Source organism: Nicrophorus vespilloides, unplaced genomic scaffold, assembly GCF_001412225.1.
Source record: "Nicrophorus vespilloides isolate i.1.1-1 unplaced genomic scaffold, Nicve_v1.0, whole genome shotgun sequence".
NCBI classification, from domain to species: Eukaryota; Metazoa; Arthropoda; class Insecta; order Coleoptera; family Silphidae; genus Nicrophorus; species Nicrophorus vespilloides.
In genome coordinates this window covers 28,371-56,347 of record NW_017097714.1, presented here as the reverse complement: position 1 = coordinate 56,347, position 27,977 = coordinate 28,371, and the positions used below count along the sequence as shown (strand labels likewise).

The following is a 27,977-nucleotide window of genomic DNA, read 5'->3' as shown; positions in this document are numbered from 1 at the left end:
AAAGTAACAGTTTTGCTTTGTTTTATTATAAATAATTACTTTATACATAATTATGCAAATCATCTTTGGTTTTAATTGTTTAAGAAAAAGCTTTGATAATGCCCCATATATTTTTGGAAAGACTGAAAAAAAAGAAAGAAAAAGATTTATTCAATTTATTTCCATTTGCTTTTGCTATACTCACAATTATTACATAGATATACGTTTAAATTTTAAAGTTGTCTGCATCCGTCATTCGATACTGTTCAGTGGTTTGATTCACTGAAAATAAACTAAAATTAAAAACGTCGATTAATAGAAATGTGCGACTAGAATAAGCTTACAAAACAACTTTAAAAATAGCAACATTAGATAATACATTTGTCATGCAGTTTAATTAGTTAGAAACATCTAAAACTCACAACAAATATAAGTAATATAATTGCGATAGATAGTTTTTTTTTTATTATTAGTAGTTAATTACAATTTGTTAAAATCGTTTAGAGCTTATTACGTTACATACCTATTCATATATAAATCCGCCTGTTGCACTCAAACCCTTCTCATTTTCAACAAACGCTACAAGAACTAAGGTTGAAAGAAATAAAGTTACATGACACGTCCCAAATTTGGATAATAGTTTTTTTTTCATTTTTATTTGTTATTCGTTTGCTTCATTTTTATTCCTTTTTTAGGTTTGTTACAAATTGCAAAAAAATTTGTTGTGAGTATTAGAGTCGTATTAATAAATAAATATATTATCTACATGGCTTTATACAAAAAAAAATCTTCGGTCCCTGATTAATTATGTAATGACTGTTTGTAACAAAAGAACGTCATATAAATAACAGTCTTATAATAATAGGATTTATACAAATATACAATTTATATATATATAAATTATTCATTACAAATAATGGCTTTTTTTTAATATTGTTAAGTAATAAAAATGGAAGCATTTGGAAATGCTTTTCGCTTTGGCCGTTTCGTGGAAAGCAAGTATAGTATATATGTTGGTATTATTATGTACAAAAAAATATATGTATATTACAAATAGTAAAATAATACAATATAATTAATTTAGATGCTCCAAGTATATAAGAGATATAATTTGTTTTGTTTTTTTTTTGTTTGTTTTGTAAAGAAGAACGACAATGTTTTAAAGCACTTTCAGCAGTAATATGCTGGGAAACCTAATATACATTGAGAATACATACTGCCCATATGTAGAGATACTGCCTTGTTCTCACAATATCTTCCTGTATAACCATCTGGACACCTGGAAATAATAAAAAAANNNNCAAGCGAACAAGAAAATCCCCAAAATAGGGTACCTATTTGGTACAGGAAGGGAATCAAAAATAGGAAGAAACTGGCTATAATTAGATTCGGAATATAGACACGGTCTCTTATTAGATAACGGAGTATCTAAATACCAATATTACAATGCTCGTTATTCAATACCTCTACTTTATCAAAGCAAATTCAATTAACATTATAATAACAATTGTACAGATCAATTAGCAAAAATATTTAAAGAAAAATCAATTTTTTTAGGTATGTTTAGGTGTGTTTTATTTTCTTTAAAACTCTCACTTTGACTAAATTTATAAATATTTGTAATGAGTGTATTCATCTGTTTTCTGTATAAATTATAGGAAACTACTTACGCGCAAGACACTTCTTTCAGTTTGGAGGTGTAAAAGCATGTTCCTCCGTTCTGACAAAAATCTTTCTTGAATTCCTCGCTGCATTCGTCTCCTAAAAGAAAGAATAAAAAACAACGATCAATTTTCATCTGGCATGCAGATCCATGAACACTCTACTGAACAAACAAAAATGAAGGTGGCACTATTACTCGTCGTATTGTTATTCCCTCTTTGACGCTGTTTCATAATAAAATATAATGAATTTGGCAACCCAATGGACGCGATTATTAGTGTGGCCGTTGTCAGCTTGCCAATGGATTGTGTAATAATGGTCTATGGACGGCGCGCGAATATGTCGTTTACTCATCACAAGTACTCGAGATTTGCAAAACCCATTTCAACACATCCATTGAAACTAATTAATTACATTTCTTAAAGTCCCATTTTATCACCGGCTCAATTTTATTTTCAACGTGCGTCTGTTCAAACAACGTCCCATTAGCGAATCGTTACGAAATATATCTAAATATTTGTTTATATAATGCGAAATGCATTTTTTTTTAATGTAAGGAATAAGATACGTCTATCTTATTTGTACTTAATGAAATTCAATTGAATTATGTAATTGACGATAACAATATTTCTATTTATACGACATAGTTGCCACACTTAAAAACACTCTATTTTTTTTCTCCTCGAATACTCTTGATTAATATATGCTATTTTCATTTTCGTGGCACATTAAGAGATGAATTAGTTAAATGTAAACTTAACAGTGGGGAAATAGTTTTAAATTTGTTTAATAAACCGTTAATAATTGTTACAATTCTTTTTACCGTATGTTTCGCAATAATCCATACTAATAATTTTGTTTTTATATAAAAATATATCAAAAAAATAACTATAATGAACTATGAAATTATTGAGACAACCAACAAACATGACTAAGCAATAATCATGTATCTATTTTCTTTTATAAATTAGTTTTGTTAATGAATAAATTTCCCCACAGCAAGTTGATATAAATGTGCAGAAAGGTACCATGCTTATTACTATTATTAGATATTTGGATATCTTCTTGGGCAGCCATCCATTGTCCCTTAACTCCGGTTGCCACACATTGGTAACGTCCTGAATCTCTCTCCTGTGCATTTCGTATCACTAACGTAGATTTCCTCCTAAAAACAAAATTAATAATATAAGTTTTCACATCATAATATTTTGTACTAAAAAAAAATATAGACAACAAAACATATTATAAACAAAACAAAAATATATCATAATTTACAACTATTGGAAATTATTCACATTTTATTAATTTTACAACAGAATAATTTTCTAATTGAATTGTACCGATTTTTATTAGTTGAAGCATTATGTGTATAGTTCTTCAAGTGCAATTTTGTTGCTTTTACCAGAACTTTGTTTAATTGCCATTTCTACCAAATCGCTACACATTTACATACCATTCACTTACATCCGTGCTACAATTCAAAAGAAATAGAATAGCAATTAACATAAAGAAAAAGTATTAATTTAGTTAAATTTCTTTTATGTTTTATATATTGTAAAATTGATTGTGACAATCGAATACTCACCCTTTATTTGAGTAAATGATGCGAGTGTTGTTGTTATTATATAACAGTGACTCGTTTTTCTTCCATGAGATTACTGGAATTGGGTATCCCCGAACTTTGCAATGTAACCGGAGCTTCGATCTCGGCTGTACGTTCGTTGAAGTTACGTTCAAAATCGGTTTTTTCAATTTCGGTTCTGCAACAAAAAAAAAAAGAAACATTAATAAATAACACATTATAATACACGTTTACACGTACAGCATTTTGGAAACATTTATCGAAACATATATTTAGAACAGATCGTTAAAGATTTCATTGCCAATTGCACGTGATTTTTTGGCATCTGTTGAAAGACATTACTTAGAATTTCTAATAAATATAAATTTTATCGATGGCTTGCTTACAAACAGCCAAGTAGCAAAGAAAAAGTAAACTTCACAGGAGGGGAACGAAAAATGAATATAATTACAACAATTAGATCATTTGAATTCATAAATATTTTTAGCATATATAAATATTTAATGTGATGTATAAATATATCAGCAGTCAGCCAGTTGTCTGGTTCTTTCTGGGAGATTTATAGCTACTTACAATTTTGTTTGTTTTTTTTTGTTGTTGTGTACTTTTCTCTAGATTTTGTCTTTCTCTGAAATGAACTGAATTTTCATGTACAACATTCAAACTAAAAAATTATTGCCGTATTTTAATAGAAAAAGACAATTATTTATTTATTAGATTTTATAAAGTAAAAATTATTTTAAATGTTATTAAAACAAATTGAATTAAAATATTCATAGATATCTACGTTTTATTTCAAATAATTCAAATATAATCCAGAAAAAAAAAATCCTGGCCGACTTTAGTTATACTTTTTGAATGTTAAATTGCAACTGTAGTTAATATTATAGAATTATGATAGATAGTTGCGGTTGCAGTGAATAAAATGTAGCTGGTGACATTTCAACCGTAATCTTCGTCGAGGTATGTGCGGTATGCGATTTATCTAGAATACGACCTACTCTGTTATTTAATTGAAAACGCCTTCGGATCGGTTCTAAATGATGTAGATGCAGACCGTCCGTTGCTTTCGACTCTTCGGCCGAGCTGAAGACGCGCGGTTTTTTGGTGGAAAAGTGATATTCCAAAATAAATGCCGAATTCTTGGAATGTATTTCAGAAGGTGCACGCGTGCTGAATATTAAATTTGAAACAATGCATTGGAATCCGTTAATAGTTCAAGCCAAATATGTAGCAATGCTGCCGAAATATGCATTAAGATGCAGTTAAGCGTGCGAGCAACAGAGACGACCTATGCTGAATTGTATTTTAATTTTGTCGCACTAATATATTCACCTCACCGTAATAGGTATACATCTTATATATATATATATATAGGGTTATATATATAGGTGGTCGTTTTACCATTACAGCAAAAACTACAATGCGGAGAGAGCGTAAAGGAAGCTCGTATGTTTACGCAAAAAGTTTAAATGCTGAAGTCGGTGATCAGTTAAATATACAGTTTTTATATAAAAAATGCGGTACGTATAAAGATGAGGAATTTGCTTGGTGTGTGTATATATATATATATATTTACTGGTTGTATCAATATTTATACACTAAAACTAGTCTAAATCGGGTTGATTTAAAGAGCGGCGCTCCGAAAGAGCCGCGAGACGGGGGCAAGAATTTTAACAATTTCGCTATTTACATATATAGAGTGGAACGGTAAGAGAGCAAAAGCATTTAATAAAAGGGGGTCCACTTTGGGGCTGTGCGGTCTTTTCGTTTTCAAATAAATTTATGTGTACGAATCTGAGCGGAAAGTTGGCTAGACCCGAGCCGCCTCCTTATTTATTCTAGTTATATTCTGCCTTTCGAGAGCAATTCTTTCTCTGTCTCTCCGTCTCCGTGGACTCTTCGTGCTACCTCTGTCCATCTCTGCAGTCCGAGTCTGGAAATCAGCAGATTCTTACCAAATTATCGAACTGTTGGTGTCTTCAAATTCGACCCTATTTAATATTAATTTATCGCATTGTTCGATAGCAACCCGTCAATCTGTTTATGCAGTTGCCTAAAACGAGCAACAAGTTGGATGCACCGCTGCATCAATGCATATTATAATTACATTCCGGAAGATAACAGAGCAGAAGCCTCATACGTAGAATTAACACAATGCCTGATTTGCATTTTTGCTTTTTTAATTAACTAATTATTTTAAATAATTTCCTTCGTTTTATCTACAATTAGAACGTTATTTTAATTACTCCGCCTATAGGATAACAGCCGACTGCATACATAAAAAAATAATGGAAAAATGGTTTACATAATTTAAAAAAAAAATATATCGTGGATCAGATAGTAGTCTTTATTTATATATTAACTACGAAACTTTGTCGATTAAACGTTATTTATATTGAATGAATAAAACGAAATCCCAACATGATGCTTATTAGAAGCGCGGAATTTTATAATGTGTTTACATAACAAACGCATATTTTTCTTTTCATCTCTACGCTTTTCATTTCTTTTTTTTTCGTTTAACCCGTTCTTCTATGCACACTCTCCATAACACTTTATGAATTTACAATAAGTGAATAAGCTAAATTGAGAAATATTAACTTGCTCGTACTAAATAGTCCGCAACGTCTCGGATTTATTAATACCGTGTAATGACTCTAAATCGGTGTTATAGATGATTTGTTTACAGAAGTGGCGTTGTTGTAATGAATTGTAAATTAACGTGAGTAAAAACGTGTTTGTGTAAAGAGAGTTTAAATTTCTTGGCATGTAAATCTAATAAACCGAGAGTTTATGTTCACAGCTGACCATTTGATAATTGGGAATTTTATTTGAGCACTTTTACAATTCGTGGAAACGTCGCAGGAAAAGAGCGCCAGTTCTTCCAATTAAAATGACTAATTCGGTTGTTAATAATGAAAATGGATGCGTGATTATTTTGTCGGATCGCAGATACACGTGATCGATGGAGATTCTCGAAATCATGCAAAAGAGTTAATGGTTCGAATGAAAATGAAATTAAAAATAAATCAAAAGGATAATGTGTTTAGTTGGAAATCGAGCGTTGATCTGCTGAAGCAAAATTGGGATAAGGACTGTTAAATATAGAGCCAAGGATTTTCAGGTGTGTTTTTCATGACGGATGCGATGTCAGACGAAGTGAGTCTTTATTTAAAAACTTTCCGGTTTCTATGTGCCCGATCTAGGATTGCAGCTACGACTCGTACGCTCGTTGGTAGGTAGCTAGTTAGATTTGGCGATGATACACGTAGGTTTCCACGCATTTTGGAATAGTGCCTGGTTGTAGTAAAATGGTAGTGGAAGTAGTAGTAGTAGTATTATGGTTGGTGACTAATGATAGAATGATAATAATAATAAGAAAGAAAAAAACGAGCGGCCTTGGTTGTAGTTTTTGGTGTAGCGCAGAGACGGTTCCGCTTGTGTAAGGTAACAGAACGACGGACAGACGGAGCAGAGCGTTCGCCCCAGGTGTAGACGTTCTCGTGAATCACTTGGAAGAGCGCCATGACGGCCAGACATCGCCACTGCCTCACTATAATAAAGGCGTATTTTCAGTTTCAGCTCTGTTTTTATGCCCGAGATGCACATCATTTCGCTTCCAGATATGCTCTATTTAAGCTCACCTTTTGGATTAATTCATCATTGGCATACGACCATTCCTACTATTACCAAATTCAATCCAATGATGACTTTAAGCTTTCAACATATTACTTGTATTCCTATTACACTTATACTCATTGTTGCATCATTAGAAATATTACTACCAACAGAATTTGCTACCATCAAAAGAACATTCTGACTACGTTAATACTTTCAATGTTGTTATAGCACCCTTATTTAATCATACGTCTAATTATGAAAAATAAATAATAGATAAACATATACCCAATATACTATAAATAGATTATAGGCGTTCATCTTAACTAGCTTTCATCAAGAGAACATTCTGACAGATCTCAAGTGGCATAGATTACCATCCTTTTAAGTGCTATTTACTATGGAAGGACTCCGAACATCAACTACAAACAAACACACAAAATAACCAAAATGCCAGCAATTAAGCCAACAGTATTTTCTTTAGTAAACTATTAAATCTAATGCAATTTTTAAATTATATTGAATGCAATTATATAAAATAGAAATTTAACTTAATTTATTTACATGTATAATTCAAGTACCAGCAAAAACTTCCTATAAAGAGAAGTGTAGTTTGTCAAAATCCATAGACTACATAACATTCATAAAATAAACTATTGAAAATAGATGCGCTTTATTGACTAGGAAGTATTCCTAAAAATAAAGCCCCCTATACTCTAACGGCGAAGACAACTGTTTCAGTTTGAAGTGTGCATACGTTTAAAATTAGAGCCCATCTTAAAAATATTTACTATGCCTAAGGTGAGGGTGTGCGCCCCTAGTTTATGGAATACTGGAATAGAGCAGAGATCTTTACACATAAATATCAGCAAATAGAAAATAACCCCAAAACTACTTACACCACGTTGTTCTTATATTAAAAGATTAACCGATTCTCAATACATTCGAATATGTGGACTAAACACAGTCTACCAATACAAATGACTACTCAGTTATACCCATATTAAAAATAAGCAATTCTTAATCCATAAATGATATAAACTAAATTTATGATACATATGAATGATACATTAAAATATTAAACAATTCTAATTGTGATTGTGTATTTCTATGAAATTATAATGAGATTGCTTCATTATTTATTTATAAATTTGATTAGATAAAAGCAAGAACAAAACGTACATATAATTCAGGTAAATGAAGGAAGCCTATAAAAGTTGAAACGACGTTCTTTCAATATTTGTTCTTGATACAGGTATTGAAAACTGACGTGATCATTTTCGCCAATCATTGGTCACGGTCGGTTAAGATCGTCTGAAGCGCGCAAAAGGCGATGCCGACATTGTGTTATTCCACAAGGTGACTATCATTCAATTCAGTTTCCTTGACAACCAGAAACGAAAACGCTTCTTTCTTTAATTTTAGAATTACCTTTTTTTCCTCCAGACGAGAACGCACGAAAAAAAAAAAGAAGAAAGAAAGAAGAAGAAGAAGAAAAAGTAAAAACAGAGTGTGCTTCATTTATCTTCCACGCGAAGTATGGGGATGCAACCGTTTCTAATTATTACTGATAATTAAAAAATAATAGAATATTGCAAATCGATTTGTAGGTATTATTTAAAGAATCCAATTGGCCGGGTATAGAAAACCTAATAATATCAAGTGGAGCTATATGACTCGAACCCATCAAATTTCAAGAAACAACAGCGATATTGTACCTTGAATTTAATATATCTATTTGGCACGTACATGGATCAACCTTTTTATTTCTTGCTAAATTGTGGGAAGCCTGTTGAAAAAACAACAACTGTTACGTGTTCTGCAAATATTACATAGATTCTAAAAAATCACAATATTATTTTATTGAGAAAATAGTAATGTCACATCAATGACTTAAGTTTAATAATAAATGGTTATAAATTTACTAAATGATGAGTATAATACACACGTCAAAAAGACCTTGCTGTGAAGTAATGTAAGAAAACAAATTTGCGTTAAGATTGTATTAAAACATTTTAGCGTGAATAAGTATAGTTTTGGGTAATTGTTTGCAATTTTCTGGCATTGTTCTATGTGTTAATAATACACAATTTTCTTATGTTTACAAATAGCTAAATGCACGCGCTTAGAAATGTGGCTTACTATTTACTCTTTGTTATATAACCCGTCAATTGATCCCGCTAATCGTGCTCGTTAACGTTAACGTATCGTCGAGTAAATATAATTATTGATTAATTATTACGACTGATTACGAGAAGTTTAGTTTTAATAATAGAAGAGCTTCTCGCTGATATTGTAAAACTATGTCAGGTAAGAGCACACAAGGCAGGCGCCACATCGGCACTTTGCTAGGAGAATCTCTCACAAACTCCGAATATAAATGGAAGCATATGTTGCCAAGTTTAATTTCGTGTAGGAAATAGTTTCATTATATTATTCACCCAATGCATTAATGAATATAGCTAGAGAAGAATGCGCTCGAGCCATTCCACTCGTACATTTCGCGACAATTGTTTACGATTCGGTGATTTATCGAGAAAGAAGAAATTAATTTTGGCCTTTAAATGTTTATCGGAACGAATATGAAAATGCTGTCCGTACTATTTCAAGACTTTTTCGTATATTTTAATTATGCATCTGTGTATGGAAGCGTTTAAAAATAATTACACAAAAAAAAATAACAAAATTGTTTAAATATAAAGCGTTCAGTCAGCGATGATGATTAATTGGTTAATATTATATACCGAGAACGTACTTGTTAAATTACATTTGAAGCCTAAACAGTTTTCGGCTGATCCGGCTAAACAAACGTTGAGTGCGGTCACAAGTAAACGCACTTTATTATTTACAAATAAATAACTTATCAAATACTGGATGGCATTCAGCTTAATGTATTTATCGATAATTGATCGACGATAATTAAAATAAACTGAACGGCCAATTTCGCCTCCTGCATCAGCCAGAAATAATAAATAACAATTAAATGAAAATAAAAGTGACTGCCAGTCTCAATTGGATCCACTTTTGTGGAGGAAAACGTAAGCCAAAAGTGCATTTAATTGAATAACGAGCTTCGGTTCATGTATTGTGCGTGTGCGGAGAGAATTGTGTTTGTCAGTAAGTGCTGTCTATGTACGCATATTATGGAGGCTGAATAATAACTTAATGGAATCTCAAGTATATTATGATATTATTTATCAGGTGCTACTTACACATTTCAATGCGCTCGCATCTATAGATCACTTCTGACAAATTGCTGATATTCAATCCGACACTCTCAATTGCTTTATTTACTTTTTTAAATAATATTTTTTAACATTACTTCTACATTATCCATTCCACTTAAAAATGTTAATAATCACAATATTTTTCATTATAACTCCAAATTATTTTACAAATGCATTTGAAAACGTTATTAAATATAATTAATAAACTCTTGTAAATATATGAAATTTAGCTATATTTTGAAGATTAAAACAACAACAATTTTATAGCTGTATCTTGGATAAAATCCATTTTCTACGTTTCTTCATTTTCTGTAATGTCGGTCAACTATTTCTATCTAAATAGTTATTTTTATGTTAAGATGTTATTCTAACTGCAAATTTATTCAATATTTAAGGTTAGTAATAATTACGTTCGATAAATACATGTTCTATTTCAGTTAGTTTTAACGAGGACAGTATTTATTAGTTAATAGCCAACTAAAATAAATGAAAGAAAGGAAATGTATTCGATGTAGGAACGCGTAATACGCGAGTTCCTCATCTTAGTTCATCATCAAAAATAAAGTTACGTTAGTCAAAGTCGACTGTTAAAACCGTGCTACTGGTGTACAACAAATCTTCTCTCACATCTGTTTGTTTTCTTCGGTGCCAGTATTTATTTTGAGCCGTATTGTTCTTTTTCCTTGCACACCGAAAGCAAACAACGGCGCATAAAAAATAGAGGGGAGAATAACAACAATCGTTTCGGTGCATCGAATTATTATTTCGATGGCGCGTTGAAACATCGAAGTCGGTGATTTTTTTTCCTTCGGAATGATGCAAAGTTGAACATTTCGGTAGGTATCCGTTTTTATGAGATCGGGCACAATCTTCTGACAGCCCGCGTCTTGAGGTATTTCCAGACATCTAAAAATAGTTATATGCAGCCGCTCGTTTCTCGACTTTAAACAGGAAAATTATATTTCATAATACTCTCAAATCCTGTACAATTCTGGCTTTGAAAATTAAGTTCGCGTTTTGCAAATTAAGTTGGCGATTAGGAAAGTCGGAAGCTGCGGCTGCGTCCAGACTGCGCTGCGAAAAATGAGGAAGACCGTCGAACGGAAAACAAAGTATTATGGAGTTACACATATAGTTATGAAACATTGTTATTTGCATTGTTTAAGTGGTTAGCTTAAGGAAATAAACTGTTCGAGTAGCTTAATTTATATGTGTAAATATTCAAGTGTTTCCATTTTGCTTGTGATTTTTGTTTGTTTGTTGATCGTGCGCATACCGATCTGTACAAGGTAGTTGTTGAATGATGAAGACGACATCGAGCGGAATGCATCTTCTTCCTGTATTATACCGTGACGCAATATTATATGTATATATTTAGGAACCTCTCAAAATGAATAAATCAAAGGACTCATCCTAAGACCAAAAATACACAACCGCATGATTACATTAAACAAACTCTATTTTTACCGCGTCCGCACATAACACTTTATTATAAAGATAACGTGCACTTTTTACAAACACCTAAAAAAAATATAACGTGAAGCAGCTGAAGGGGAGTTCGGGCATGGCGAGGGGGGATGGGAAAGGGCCCAGATCATAAAAGCTTAAACTGTCAAATCGTTTAGTGAGCAACCCCAGTCGATTCTAAACTTAAACACAATTCACGTATTTTTGCTCCCTGTTTCGAAGTTCTACTACGAAAGCTTCCAGATGTTTACGCACGTCGACGGTTCTTTTTCACTCACTTATAGTATTTTTTATGAATGCAGATATGAATAGATTTAAAACTGGAACAAATTTTAATACACGCTCACGTCTATATCTATATGTTTAATCAATATGACATTACGTTTAAAAAGGATTCAAGCATGTAAATTTTACCAATATTTTCCTTATTAACAATAAAAAAAAATGCATGTACTATTTAATATTAATACGGAGGATGTACAAAAATATTTTATTAAATTAGGCTGTTAAGGATTTATACTAAGTTTTCACAATTAAACTAAATAATGATATTTCAGTGATCAAATGGAATTAAAAAATATCACTATTATGCTAAGAAGGTATGAAAATGTCTTGATCTTAAAAAGTGGTGAAAAATATAGTAGATACAATTGATATGGGATCAATAAAAAGCTAATTATAAGAGAATTAAATACCACATTTTATTGTGTCTTCAGTTAAACGTACAATTATAATACAAATGCACTTAATTGGCGACGATTAAACCTACAAAGTAAGTATGCTGTTTACATACGAAATGGATAAATGCAGTTTTAGCGGTAATCATTTAATTCGCAAAGGCAAAACTGGATAAAGAGGACTCAATATGTTCGATATATATTTAAAACTTTAAATGTTAAAAAGGTTACGTAGAGAAATTGACTTAAAATGGAGGGTGCGACTTTTTATTTTTTTTTTTAAATTGTGTTATAAATTTGTGTCTGTTGTTCGGTGAATCTTATGGTCTACTGTAAAAAACGGTACTGTGATTTTATGCAATTGATTTATAGACAAATGAGGTTGTCTCAGGAAACGCACGGATATAATTGGAAACGCAATAGCAACGCTTTCCTTATTTTCCATTTCAATCTCTTCTCTTTTTTTAATAAGAAACGCGATGGAAAAAAAGAAATTATTTATATATAGTCAGCGGACGTAATACGATCCTAGTCTGTGCTCTCTTTGAAAGTAGATTTTTCGTCTTTTTCGATGGATATATAATGTGTATAGGAGAAGAGTCCGTATTTCAATGCCAACGAAAACACACAAGTTGGCAGAAGCGTTATTGTTCAGCTGAGAAATATGCAGGCAGGATTAAATCAGTTGGTTCGAAATAGATCGGATGAGCAATTGTAAAGTGCCGTGGAATCAAAACTGCATTTCCTAAACCGATCGAAGGATACATTCCACTTTGCCAGCATACCTCTATATTGTAAATAGTCAACATCCAAAGTTTTCTCATGCACGTTGTGACGAGCCAAATTGTGACTCAACCGCAATGAGAGAGCATTGCATTGGTGGTGTCCACGATCCTCGTTATCTTGTTGCTAATAAATAACAGTTTATTTTTCTCGCAGAGGAAATATTTGGTAAAACGATTAAAACTGGTGTTTCTTTGAAGTGCTCAAGCTGCATATCCATGATTTAAGTATACGAAATGATTGCATTTGCATTTCTTGGCAGATATTTAATTATTTTAAGTGACTTTACTACTAAAACATGTGCGCCGAAGGTTGATCCAGTACATTACACTTAGAAGATTACAATTTCGTGCTGTATTTCATCTTAATCATTGATTCCCATTCCATGCCATTTCATAATACACAACGAAAATTGTATAAACACAACGTTTCCTTACATTATTCTCACATAAATACGTTCATAATATATTAACTTAAAATGCGAATACATGCTGTTCCTCTTTTCTATTTTTTTTTGCGCTTATTCCATTTGGTTGTTTGGTGTCGCAACGCGCGTCGCAAAATCATTATGTGATTGTGGCGAAGAATTTAGATGGCTAATGATTTAATAATATGATTTCAGGATAAAGGCAGACGACTACGCTTTATACGTAAATACTTTCCTGCAGTGTGAGAATACACTTTTAGTTTGTTGGCTTTCTCACAATTCCAAATAGAGGAATATCTTTATTTGGATTATTTAAAATTGCCGAGTTTCAATAGAAATGTATTGAAAAAAGTATTGGACGCTATAAAAATAATATCTGCACGATTGCATCTTCACTTTGGCTCGCAATGCAAAAAGAGCCAGAGAAAGACGGACGTTGCTGAAGAGGGAAACGGCAGAGAAAAAAGAAACAAGGAGAAGACGCACATACACACTCATATAAACACATACATCGAGAGGCGACGCACGCATAGAATGCAGGAAGAGTTATCACTATTACAGAATAATTCCCATATTACGTATTTATTGAAACACATTCGGAATATTTATTTACATACCGACTCACGTTGCTCATCGATAAACGAAAACAAAGCAAAAAGTACCGACTGGTTTATTGCGTAATCAAATTTATGCTAACAACACCAATAACCAATCAAAATATTATATAACATTTATATATACATTACGATCAGTAGTACATCTTTATATTACATGCACTAATTTACATAATTAACTCCTTATTATTAATTGATTGATGACTCATTAACCACAGAATTTATTCAAACATAAAATAATAATTCAAACTTAAGACCAAACTAAATAATATTCATATTTGTTTATCTACTTATTGATTAACTTTTGAAATAATTAATCTTTTTTTTTAGTTATATATTTATATGCTGAAATCCATTTTGAAATCAATTTCTCTACGTTAAAAGATGCGTTTTATGGTCCGAAAAATAGAGTAAATAGAGATTAAATCATTTGCAAGATTAGTTTCTCCGTAAAAGTAGATTTATTTGGAAAAAGTATATTACAGATGTTATATAGCCTGGCATATGGGGATTTCGTGCTGGATTGTGCACATTTTGGTAAGACATATATAAGATGCGAGTTTTCTGTATAAAGTGTATACACATATGTGTATTTGTGTGTGCTCTTGACTCTAAAATTGAATTCCTAAATTTGTCTAAACCCCGAAAATAACGACGGAATGAGACACCCAGTCAAAACATACTGATTTACAGTGGAGCAATTAATTGTTCTGGCCGATTCATTCACACGAGACACCTTCCGTCTCGCTCTGGTCTCCAAAAAAAATATAAAAGGAATCCGAGTGTGCGAAAGAGAGAAGAGTCAAGTAATGAAATACAAACAAAACAACAACAACAACAAAATGCGATGAGAGAGTGAGAGAGAGAAAGAGAAGAAAAAACAATGGTCTCGGCTTCGTCCAATGTGTATATATGTGTGTATAATTTAATTAATAATCCTATAGAGAGCATGTGTTAAACATTACCACGTTGCAACAACAGTTGAGTTCGACCGCCAAGCAGTCTGCAATTTCCATTGTATCCCATTCCGTTTTTATGTGTACATTGGTACTCTTCGTCCTTATTTAATGTGATGCGGCCGAAGAGAGACGGAGAAAAGTTTACTTAACTTGTATGAACTGCAGGATGACCTATACAATTTAATTAATTCTCATTATTCCCAACGCGTCCTATGTCAGTCTGTTTATGGTCAAGGTTGTATCAAATGAGTGAGTTCATTTATATATTTATAATAAAAAACAAATATAAGGAGAGGAATAAAAACAAATCGACGATGCGAAACACTGTTTACTGCTGCTACTGTATACGTATATTGCTGCTGCTCAATATATTTACTGAGACGATATTCCCACAATCTTCATTAATCTGCGACACAAAGACCACTTGAATAACTACTTCTTTTATAACTGTTTAGAACAGCTTAGCATTATTTAACAATTCATTATTACGTAATATATTTATTTATTTTAATATAAATTTCCATAAATAAGGTATCAGATAATAATTTTGTTTCATTTCCAAATTGTGCATTAAACTGTCTCTTATTTAAACGAAATTAAGCAAAACATCGCATAGTGCGGATTGACTATAGTACGGTTTGAAATTTTCAAAACAAACTAAATTTTAATTCAGCAAAATAAATTTTAAAAAATGAGTACACAAAATTATTTTGACTGTTTATTTTTATGCGATTTTGAAGTCCTCTATAATGTGGCCAAAACATAATTTTATAGATGAAAGATTAAGTTAAAGTAAATATTAATAAGTGATGTTGATTGAAGAAAACTATTATATCACACAGTTGCTTAACAGTAGGAATCAGTAAATCAAAACAAACGTTTAACAAAACTGTGAACAATTAAAGTTGCAACTGAATGGTAAGTGTACACGATCCTCGTCATCTTTTGTTTCTCATTCGATTTCGTATCCCATCATCTCTCACCTCATTGTTCGGAAAATGACAAAATTAAACCAACAGACCGTATATCCATATCTCCCACAACATCGGTCGGAGCATTTTCAGTTGTATAATTCTGTGTGGTTGTACACCTCGCCTCTTTCATTTTTTTTTGTTTGTTTTGTTTTTGTTTCATATCCCTTTGGTTTCAGCACTTATTTATTCAATTTTAAAACAATACATCATCGTGCACAAGCACAATGAAATTCACCGTGGAATTTATTTATATATATAAAAACAAACGAAACAAAAACGACGCTCGAATGGTCACAATGCTTTTAAACCTAATCCCACCTCCTTTCATTCATTCATTAATTATGAAAAAAGAGCAATTACATTTTATTCAATTTGATTATAAGCCGTGCACAAAGCATAATTTTGCTTAGATTATTAAGTAGTAGTTGTAATAGTATCTTAGGAGAAGATTTATTGAGAGAGATTAACGAAATTGGTTTACGATTTGAAGTTGACCGGGAATTACCGGAGCAGACACATAGACATGGTTAAATCGAAAGCAATAATGATATTGAAATACTTACAGAAACCAACAGACCATTAAACAACCGTGGTCAGCATTGCATAACGCAAATAAATTCATTTAACACCCTTACATACAAACATCCTTCGAGTGAATGTGACGCGTATAAAATTCACTTGGAATTAATTTTCTTTTTACGTTTACAACAGGTAGTAAATAGTTTATCCAATAACTACTGTTATAATATAAAGGAATTATTATTTTTCATTCAAAATTACACCCATATACGATGATTATTGTCATTAATAGAGCATTTATTAGGGCGGAGAAGTTTAATTTTTAAATTACAGATAATCATACGTCGTGCGCATAAAATACTTCAACTCAGTGTCATATTTTCGGGTTTCAAATATTAATTAACTCTTGACACTTTATTTCAGTATTCCCAGGATTTCTATATAACAGCAGATGTGTTTTCATATATTACAAACGTTTATTAACAAGAACAATTATAAAATTACAAAAAAAACAACTTTTGAATCACTGTAACGGATATTGTAAGTATATTATTTTATTATTGTAATAATTATTTTTAGACTTGAATATCAAACAACAACAAAAAAAGAAGAAATTAATTAAAAAGGATAAACGAAGTTGTTTGAAACTTTCTTTTGGTGCATGTTTGGAGCAGTTCCAAGCATTTATCTGTCGTGGCTGCTAAAAAAATAACAATGATATTTTTGAAAATATGATATCGGTTCTTCCAAAATAAACATACCAGAATATGTCCAGTTGAATTTCAAGTATCACGTGTCTATTAATATATATATATATGAAAAATGGAAAACACGTAATAGAAAATGTTACAAAGATATAAATGTAAATAAATGTATAGGACGTAAAATGCAAGGGTGAACATGTGCGTATAATGTGGTAAACGTGTTATTGATATTGTTCGATTAATCTGGATTAAATAAAGTGTCGAGCGACGAAGGTATTTCGCAAAGAATGAAGGAAAAGCAATTGAAATCGAATCTTGTTTTGGTATTGTCGGTAATAATGCGCGATCGTAAATAAAGTTTGAAATGAGATGAGGTGCAATTAGAGTTCAGGGCCCTGAGGTCAGTTGCACCACATATTAGAAGATTGAGTTGAAACTCATGCACACTTTTTAAGTTCAAGTAAAATATTCCATGTTTGGCGTGGTGTAGCCAGATAGTAGTCTCTTGTGAATTCGTAAGATACAATGTCTTGTGCCAGTTTTTATACATCACCTAAAAGTATAAAACTTGCTCGTGCAAATCTATACATGATCAAACTCCAGGCCATTTAAACGAACCACGTGACCCCAATATAAACCTTATTGTATTAATTGTCTCCGGTGCATATGGTCATGCCTTTGAACTGACTTTTTTTTATCAGCTCCGCTGAAATGCTAAGAAGATCAATCTACTTACGGTACCTACGTCTGCTTAAATACTCTCTTTGCTTTATTTTTATTTTGTCACAAGTTCAACCCCCCGCTGCACTAATCAGAGCATACATAAATCACTCAATCAGAATCCCGATTAAAAAGTAACCAACTAAATGTGTCATACGAGTAAACTTGTTTTCTCGCCGTTATTACAATAAAATTACAACGAATCGGCCGCGCTCAAAACAAGAAATTGTATTCAAAACATAAATATTTATAATTCCGTTAATCATTTGCAACTTGTTCCAATAAATAACTAAATAAATAAATCGAATTAACTAATTAGAATTTCCAGGAAAGACAAACGCATTACCATATCCACATTAATGTCTTTTTCTTTTCATCTAATGTATCTGCAATATTACAAGACAGGACCGGCGCCAGGACCATACTAACAGTTAATTAATACACTTATATTTCATCGATTTATTACTGTTTATAAAATTTACAATAATATTCATTATAAAACGATACTTGATACCGTTATTTCAGTCCGTTATATATCATTAAATTCTACTATTATTACCAGCTAATTCAATTAAAAGAGAATCACAAGAATGCTTGCTCTGTCGATCTGGACAGTATTTTCAAATATTTTAAATATTAGATCAATAAAATGTTACTGTAACAATATAAACTAAGCTAAATAATATAAGCGAACAATCTAACATATTCCAATCATACAAAATATTTTTCATTAATTTATAAACTAGTGACGGAATAAATATAATTGGGTACGAATTATGCAGTTATTCATCCCTTAATTACTAAATAATCTATTTGTTATGAAGCAAATAAGTTTTTTTTGTGTACCTATGATGCATGTTATGCATTCTATTTAATTTTCTTTAATGATGGGATGGAAACAGCACTGAAAAGAAACCGTCGGTCCTGTTACAAATACACCTTATGTGAATTTATAATATGATCGTCGGCCACGCAGCATATATCAATTTATTTCGGTCTGCACCGTTGTTGGACAGGTAAATGCCATTTTGAATTAAATAAAGCGTTCACGAAATTGAGTTTTGGATGTGAATGCTTTAAAGTCGCTTTAATTAAGTTTACCAAAATAGATAACAGTTTGTTTCTAAAATTAGCAAATTGGTTTTGGTTTTTAGGGTAACTATAAATAACAAACATGTCAACTGAATTATTATCAGGCATGGACAATACTACAACTCACTTACTCATTGCAACTTTTATTACTACCATCAACATTACTAATGTTGTTTATTAATTAATTATAGAAATTTAATTAATTGTAAAATTTGCAACAAGCAATTAAGTATATTATTTATTTATATAAAAGATGAGTTTAAAAATAATATACATATTTTCGTAGCAAAATCTATTAGTTTATACAATTATTTCCAATAAATGCATCATATTTATCACAAATATTGTTTTAATGGTGAAAAATAATTGAGACTTCGCCGTCAACGGTGTTTGTAAAATAAACGCAACTTTGTTATAATTTTCAACATATCAAACATGCAAGATATGTGCCGAAAGCCCGGAATACACATAAACATTTTGCTGCAATGTAGAGACTGTGAACATAAACACCGAAAGCAAATGCTCGGGAATTTCGTAGGTTCATTTCTCTAATGTTTTGATTTTGAAACATCTACATTTGGTGTTGCTTCAATCTGGCAAGATGCGGACTACTGTACACTTTTTAAAGTTTCCTATAATTTAAAAATATAAATCATCCTTCGTCTATGGTTTTCCCAGAAGATAAAACAATATTTATATTATAGAGCAACAACACATTTTTATTTTTTCTATATTAAGATAACTATATTAAATAAAAATATACAATTTTATTCTATTAGTTTTTAGTTTAATTTGTTTTAATTTTTTTAATTACAGATAAAATAAATTGAATTATGAACAACTAAAATTATGTGTTTTTTTAAAATTTGTTTTCCATTGTGAAATTTGTTATATAAATGAGATTTTATTCAGTTATAAGATTTGAACTAATTCAAGATTAACATCCAATAAATAAAACGTTAACATTCTTGTTTTGTAAATATTTGTTTTAACATCTCCATTAGTGCAGGTAATGTGAATTAAGAACAGGTTGTTAAATACTAAATAGACAGTTAACAATTCAAATATTTAGCTACCGTAAATTTAAGAGAAAACAGTTTATTTTACACGAATTTAAAAATGGTATACAGTTTAGATTAATTGAAATGATTGTATATAAAAGCGAATGCGATTGGCATTATTCAATAAATGATAAGTAATATAAAGATCACATGTGTGGAATAAGCAAAGAAACAGAAGTATACAGAAGGAGGCAAAATAAGAAGAAAGAAAAAGGAAGAAAAAAGGAGAACAACGTTGGAACTACTAAACGAAACGAAGAATGTGGCTGTTGTACTTTTTGCTTTTTGTATAGTGAAAATAAGTTTAAATATTTGGCATTGTTTTGTGTTGTGTGTATTTACGTATTCATCAATGTGTGGTATAGTATTTGTAAAAGAGAGTCGACATCAGGTTTCCTCGTGCTGGCTGTATTTGGTGTTACCACCATGCGTTATGTGTGATGAATTACAACACAATGCGCGGTCCTCAGCTCACAGAAGCACCGCGAGCTTTAGTTTATGGAGGCTGGCCGTCTTGATAATTCGATCTACCGCGGTTAACGCTTTCCCATAACGCGACAATTTCATATGTAAACTGATGCTGTTCGGACCACCGACCTGGTTATACCATACACAATTCCACAGCGCACTTTTTTCACCATACACACCATTCACCATACACAAACTCACTTCGGCCACTCCGTTTTGTTCTCAGACATGCCATGCCATCATCCATCCTCTCTCTACTCCACCGAAATTTCACGGCAAACAATAATATTTGTATTATTCATTATCCCAGCCAACATCTGCTGATATCTTTATAACAATTTCTCCTCTACTCGCAACAACAAACCCACATGATCGCACCGTCTCGATGTCCATCATCAAAAAAATACACCTGTCCGCTTTTCAACTAATATTCCACGATCCTAATCATCAAGCTTCTAATCAATATACATCCTGCGTTCGTTATATTTAAATCGCTGATTATTATATTGCACAACTGGCATCTTACATTTCTATACCTCTTGCATTTAATGGAATGCGATCTTTGGAATTTCTATTCAAATGCAACGCTTTTATTTCCTTATTGAGTGATTTTATCGATTTCTGCTTTTAATATTCATAATGACATATTCCAGTGGCAAAAACAAAAACACCTCAAACTGAGTACAGACTAGAGCATTGGCAGGGCGAGGCCGCACAAATGTACAAGTGTGTACGTCCATTTGAGGCAAGGAATTTTAAAGAAAATGCGTCCTCAATGTGGACAGTCGGGTTAGGTCCGCGTCCATTCTGATAGAGATGCATCAAAGACGGCTCGGGGCTAGAACAACACGCGATACTGGATAATCCGTGGGCGCACGGATTACCATGTCTTTACCACGACCAGGACAATTCAGCAATTATTTGGCGCCTAATCCATATACCTTATATACATAACGCCCACCACCAAAACATTCGCATTAGCTTCACCTATTATTATTTGACTGATGCTAATTTCCAATTCTTCACCTCGTTACAATAATACAATATTAATATAAAAAAGTGCGAAATTATTAATAAAAATTATACTCATGACGTAAAAATATTTGGCAATAATGGACGACCCGACGAGGGATGCAAAAACCGGTTCGGAACTAAACCCGTCGAACTCATTTAAAACCATTGTGTTTTTAGAAGAAAACGATGAACCGAACTTTTTAATCAAAGTTTATTGTTATCAATTGACTTCTCAAAAAAATCTGATATTAGTTTTTTTTGTTTTGAGCTGGATCCGTCTCTGCGTGTTCGCTAAATGATCTCGTGGTGAATAAATCGTATTTCGAATATTGCCGTATTTAATAAGTACTTATTACGTACCGCGTAATAAAAAATAATTAATTGTAAGCATGTGCGGTTTAACGAAAGCTTACTCTCGAAGAATATCAAATAAATCTTGATGCTTGTTTTTTCTTAATAAAAAAAAATCGGTCGACAAAAACTGATGTATGCAGCAATATTGCGTGATCTGGTTCAGTCAGATAAAGCAAAGAATGACCGAAAGAGCAAACCGCACTTTAGATGTAAATAATTTATTTTTTATAAAGTAACAGTAAACTGAAGAAGAAATACCCGATGGGAAATCCTATATTACCATTGCGAATTACTGTTATCGTTAATTATTATCTATATTGCTTAAATGTAGCGTCTGAAAAATATGGTGTGTTCGAAAAAAATAGCGAAAATTTCATATAGTTGATCATGTTTATCTTATAGTCTGAAAAATGCAGTAAGTTCGAAGATGGGTTAGAAAAACGGCGAAATTTACATCCAGATGATAATATTTATGCATAACTTTCCTAGAAATTGATTGCGTTTCTGGGGAATAATGCATTAAATCATTCGGGAAAAGTTTGTTTTCGCTCATTAATTTCTTACCCCGGACATTTCGGCTCGACTATTCCGGGATGTGCGAAAGTACTAACAAAATAAATTTCAGGAATTTACGTTGCAAGTCTGCCTAGTCGGAATTTGTTCAACATATTCGTCTTTTTGCGTTTTCTTTTTATTTTTTGCTGTTTCTGCTGCTGCTGGTGCTGCGATTCTAGCAAATAGCCCACTAAAAATAGGACCGGGGTATTTAGAATATTTGTATTATTCACGTGTATTTAAAAATAAATAAGGGATCCTCAAGGAAGGAATTAGTCACATAATAGAGTATTTTTAATGTATTATTTTCAAGTGTTTATTTATGGCTCGAGGAAATGTAAGGTGATATAAATACTCGGATGCAGATATGTTATAAATCGCTAATGTGTCGATCGATGGTCGGGGCTTGTAATTAAAACCGACACTTATTTTAGATGGAATGATGAAAAATGTCTGCATGAGCGTTAACCTTGAATATATTAAGAAAGTAATATGCGAAGAGTTTGTGTGTGCGCGTGCATTTACTTGTGTGTAAGTGTATGAGTGTGTATATATATATTTATATATAGGTTGATAATGGGTACAAAGAGACAAAGATGCTATTGAATTCCTTCCTAGTTGAAGGCGCAATGGTGAGAAAGTTGCCGAGCTTTTTGCTTTTGGTTTCTAACAGTTCTGATAATATATTGCACATTAGAAAATTATTCATGCGACGGAGCGCAAAAATTGGGCACCGTCATTTGAGCTAATGTTTCTTACTATCGAGTTAAGCCTTCTTAACCGTCGGTTATTACAGTTAAGGATGGGCAGAAATCTACACGTGAGTGATTCAGATAGTGAGTGCCGTAAATAAAGCGGGCGTGCGCAGACAGTTTGGTATTGCGACTATAATGTGATGCTATTTTGGGGTGTCTGGTTTTGCTGCCAACTGCTGCCCTGACACACATCATTATACCACCCTCTGGCCACTTAGCACACTCTTATAAACTTCTTGAATCATTGTCAAACGATATCTCCTCCGTCTGCCTGCACCGAAAATAAATAAACCCGCATTAATTTCCCCAATATGACATTTGCACTTTACAAAACAACCAAAAAAAAAAACGAAAGGAAAACGTTCAGCGATCTCCGAAAACGGCTCTCCCCCAATATGCGTTCTACTCCAACAAACACATTTCCGTTCCGTTTATATTTTATACGCATATATTTTTCAACATCATTACGTCATGTAACCTTTCCAAACCTAAATACACCCATCACAAAACCCTCTCAAACAATAATTAAAAAAATAAGTTTAAAAAAAAACGGAAGAGTTCCCATCAAGTCGGTAATTTATGAAGCCTCTTCAAAAGTAAAGATTAGTTATATAATCCTCTATTAACAGTCATCTGTCAACTTGGAATAATAAACAGAGCGGTATATCCAACTATAATGCGCAAGAGTTTGTTTGTTTGTTTGTCGATTTACTTGAATTTCAAACGATATTCGGGGAATGAAAACGAAAAAAATTTGTATACACAAAATATACTAAATTTATTTCGTCTACTGTTCGTATATTTAGAAGTGATTCTGCAAAGAAGATGGTAAAAAGAAGACAAAGAAAAAAGGAGGAATTAAACCAGAGGCGAAGAAGCTCATTCCCCCAAACAATTCGAATTCTTTTTTTCGATATTGGTTCGGAATACAGAGATACGGGATTTACTCCGCTATAAGTAAGTTAAATATAGCTGGAACTAAAAATGTGCAACGAAGCATAGAAGAGACAAATCCAGGGACGATAATGCCTCCATTTATAAACTGGAGGAAAGTGTACATCGAATCTAATTGATTTTCAAGTACAAATTTTTCACATCAAAATTCTTAAATACAATGAAATTACCAAATTTGTTTAAACATACAAAAAAAAACAATGTTTTATAAACGATTAGAATTTACAGAAGAATACTTTATTTCATTTATTCGTTATTTTTAATGCGCAACGTTTCATCATATTTCGTTTACTGCAAAAAAGCGTTTCTTGTTTAAATAGATTTAACTAATATTTTTATTAGTTACTTTCATATATGCAACCCAAATTACTTGCACTAGCATTTTTCCGTACCTGTAAAAAAAATAAATAGGTAATAGGTGAGATTCTAAGCGAGAATTACGCAAAGAAGAAATTCTTGTTGCACGAACGGAAATATGTTATAAATGAAGTAATCAGGAATGTCTAAGAGGTTGTTAGGATCGATAAAATTACGAGAATGAATATGCAGACAAGTAGAAAAAAAAGTGTTGCAGGAAATATGCATTATTATGATAGTTATCGAAGTAATTTTAGATAAAATCAATGAGTTTGTTAGATAACGCTATGTAATAAGGTATTTCCCCCCACGATCATAACAAAATAGCGCAACGAGCACGTGTTTGAATGCGAAACCGTTCGGCGTCTGCTGGTTTAGTTAAAAACTACTAGGATCTACCAGAAAATAATGGAAACTCATCATCAAGAAAGATGATGTTTAAAAAATTCTGAATTCCAGTGTTGTGTTGACTGCAAACTTGCTGTGTCCACTGAGTTACCCGGTTTTCCATTTACAGTGATTCTTTCCATATATGATATACTTGATCTTTATTCTTATATAGTATTAAAGCCAAATGTGCATTGGAAGTCAGTTTTGACTAAAGGGCCTTGTAAGGTCGTTTCTATAATGCTTTCTTTTTTTACGCACAAAACGAGTCGATGTTTAATAATTTCCCAGGAGCCTGGAATACCTCTAATAAAATATCAATCGATGCGCGATCATTCATAACATAGATTACATTCCTATAAACTAATTGATATTTCTTTCTACTGATAAAACGACGAGTTTATATATACACATATATAATGTATAATGTTTAGTACAAAGGTTTATTGTATATGAGGAGTTTATAGATAAGAAGTAGGTGGGAAATAGTAGGATTGCAATTTATATCGCGTGTGGATTATTACTGGAATTCATTAATTACCGCGTTATGTATATTTTTTGTTTAGTTTCCAGCAATAAAATTTAATTCAGCGTACATTTTCCAATTGCATTCATTTTAGAGTAGATTAATAACTGGTTATCGATAGTTTGTTTAAATAAATATTATCAAGTTTATACTTAATTCAAGTATATTATTACCTTGTAAAATTACTAGTCAAATATTGGAGCATCATATAAAATATTTTCAATTTTTGAAATTAGTATTGAAACAAAATCATAATAAATTGAAATTAAAATCGTCTCTTCGCTCTTCGTGCATGAGAATAATAGAGAGCAATAAAACAAATGAAATAATGAGGTGCATTGTTTATGTGCTGTTAATTTAAAATGATAGACTGAAATGTATTAGCGTGTAATGAAGGACACAGATCACTGGTCACCAGTTTTGGGCCTGTCAGAAGGTCATCTTAAATTAATTATTCGATTCTTTTAGGTACTTACCAAAATTTTTGTTCGCAATGTTCTGTATAATTCTATCTAACTCTTTGTTCTTCCTTCTCCGCTTCAGAACCGGCATGCCCAGAACGGTGTAGTTGTGTTTTCCGTGGCTGTTGAGGAAAAGATAGTATTCCTTGGACTGCTGGATTTGGGCTTTAACGTGCATTCTACCCTCGAGTTCGGATTCACAGTTCATACGTTTCGTCTCGTTTAGGAAGGTAAGTCTTATATTATCGTCGACCGCGTATTGAGTACTTTTGAAACGTTTCACGATTTTGAAGGAAACTGAATAGTTTCGGACACGATTAGAACTCATGCTTTCGGCTTTGGCGAGTACAACTGTGTTGGCTAAGTAAGCTTTCCTTGCGACATCTTGCTCCTGGCAAGGCAATTTGGCGTTTCGTTGCTGATGATGATTCTTATGCTTGTTGGGTGATCTTTGGGATCGCATTATTATTGCTGGGGTCGGACTCTCTGGTCGTAGTAGATCCGTTGGTGGAATTTGGGCGAATTGTTCGTTTGCCATTGGGCGTGTTGTTGATCGCGTGTTCGTTTGAAAAGTGGTATCGAATTCGACCGATGGTGGAATGATGATTGCATCTATCCGACTCGTTGGTGCTGGTTCGAACAGTGCTGCTTGCTGCTTATGTTGTTTCTTGGTGTGTCTAATTCTATGTGGTCTTTGAAAATATTTCTTAGCTAGGTATCTGTCTTTAGTTGATGATGTTTCCGGAGTCCTCTGATGCTTCGCGCTATCGGAAAAGCCACTATTTTGTACCAGTCTACTGAGGAAATCTGAATGGGAATTTAAACTAGTCGATGAGGTATAGGAATTCCTTTTGCTAATGTCTGTCATTGCCAATTTATCTATGCGGAAACCAGAACAACTTAAAATGACTACCATCACTAGAAATATAAAACATACACATTTTTCGTACGATAATTTATACATGTCTAGGGAAGTTCTTCGCGAGTGTCCGTTTCGTTTCCCTTAATTACGGCTCTCAGGGCGCTCTGTTTGTACGATACTTGATCACTGTGGCCGCGTCCAAGTGCCGAATATTCTCTAGCTGTTGGAACTCCTGTTTCAGCGACATCTTCTTCTGATCTTCTTGTCCGCGCTGCTTACGGTTCCAGATGCAACGCGGATCACATTATCGACACAAACCACCAATTTTCCACGCACAGTGTTCTTGCCTTCTGCATATCCCACCCTCATGCGCACTTTCATATACTTCTTGCAAAATCCAATTGTAACAATTTGTTTTCTACTGATTTCTAGTTACAGAATTTCTTGCATCTGCTTGTTATGAACTTTACGTTTAAGTAAGATTTGATTTTTGGCTAAAATATGGTGCATGGCCAGTATGTTTGATTGCATGAGTACAAATATATATATATAAATACTGTGTTGATGTATATGCGCGCTTCTATGTATATGTACGTATACGTCTGAGAGTGTACGTATGCGAGTGTGTGTATGTGCACTAGCGATCGCAACTTTATGTCCTTTGCACTATTATTCCATACTGTGCTGCTAATTACTACAACACCATGATGATTTTTCAACACTTATATCTATTTATACAAACAACAAGTTCGATGTGCCGATTCCATATATAGATACAATAAACGAATAAATCCAAATATAAATATCTTGAGCGGCGATTCAAATGTGCAACGGGGGCAAAACTTTTTAAACTAATATAGCGAAAGTAGTGAAGCGCAACTTAAATATAGTAAAGGATCTAAGTAGGTGCGCGTAACATGAGACGGTGGGGTGTTCTCGCGACTGAAAATCACTGAAACGGTGCGGGGCCTGCAGATGATGATGATGATGGTAGTGGTGGTGGTGGTGACGGTTGCGGCGAAGGAGGATGTGCACCACGTTCGCGGGGCGGCCTCCGACTGAAAGAGGATAGTGGATGGATGATTGGTTCACTCTTTACAAAACACTCGTCGATGTGGTGATAGTCCGCAAAACCAACAATGCAGCTAGCACACGGTGTCGTCGTTGTTCACGGATTGGAAGCTCAAGCTACACTGAGAATATCCTCTTCTGAGCA

General features: G+C 32.7%; 1 protein-coding gene across 4 annotated transcripts; it reads right to left on the bottom strand.

The window, feature by feature from the left end:
* Positions 1 to 38: 38 nt before the first annotated feature.
* On the bottom strand, positions 39 to 27,977 carry LOC108560800 (protein vein). Of its 4 annotated transcripts, none has more exons than XM_017918480.1 (8): positions 25,915 to 27,977; positions 3,227 to 3,401; positions 3,095 to 3,112; positions 2,670 to 2,806; positions 1,650 to 1,740; positions 1,197 to 1,258; positions 185 to 261; positions 39 to 122 (listed from the first exon to the last, which is right to left on the bottom strand). In XM_017918480.1, exons 1-7 carry the CDS (start codon positions 26,861 to 26,863, stop codon positions 206 to 208), a joined length of 1,488 nt encoding a protein of 495 aa, XP_017773969.1. In that variant the 5' UTR covers positions 26,864 to 27,977; the 3' UTR covers positions 39 to 122; positions 185 to 205. The 4 variants fall into 4 exon arrangements, with proteins under 4 accessions (XP_017773969.1, XP_017773971.1, XP_017773972.1 ...); XM_017918482.1 differs by having other exon boundaries at positions 2,682 to 2,806; XM_017918483.1 differs by lacking the exon at positions 3,095 to 3,112.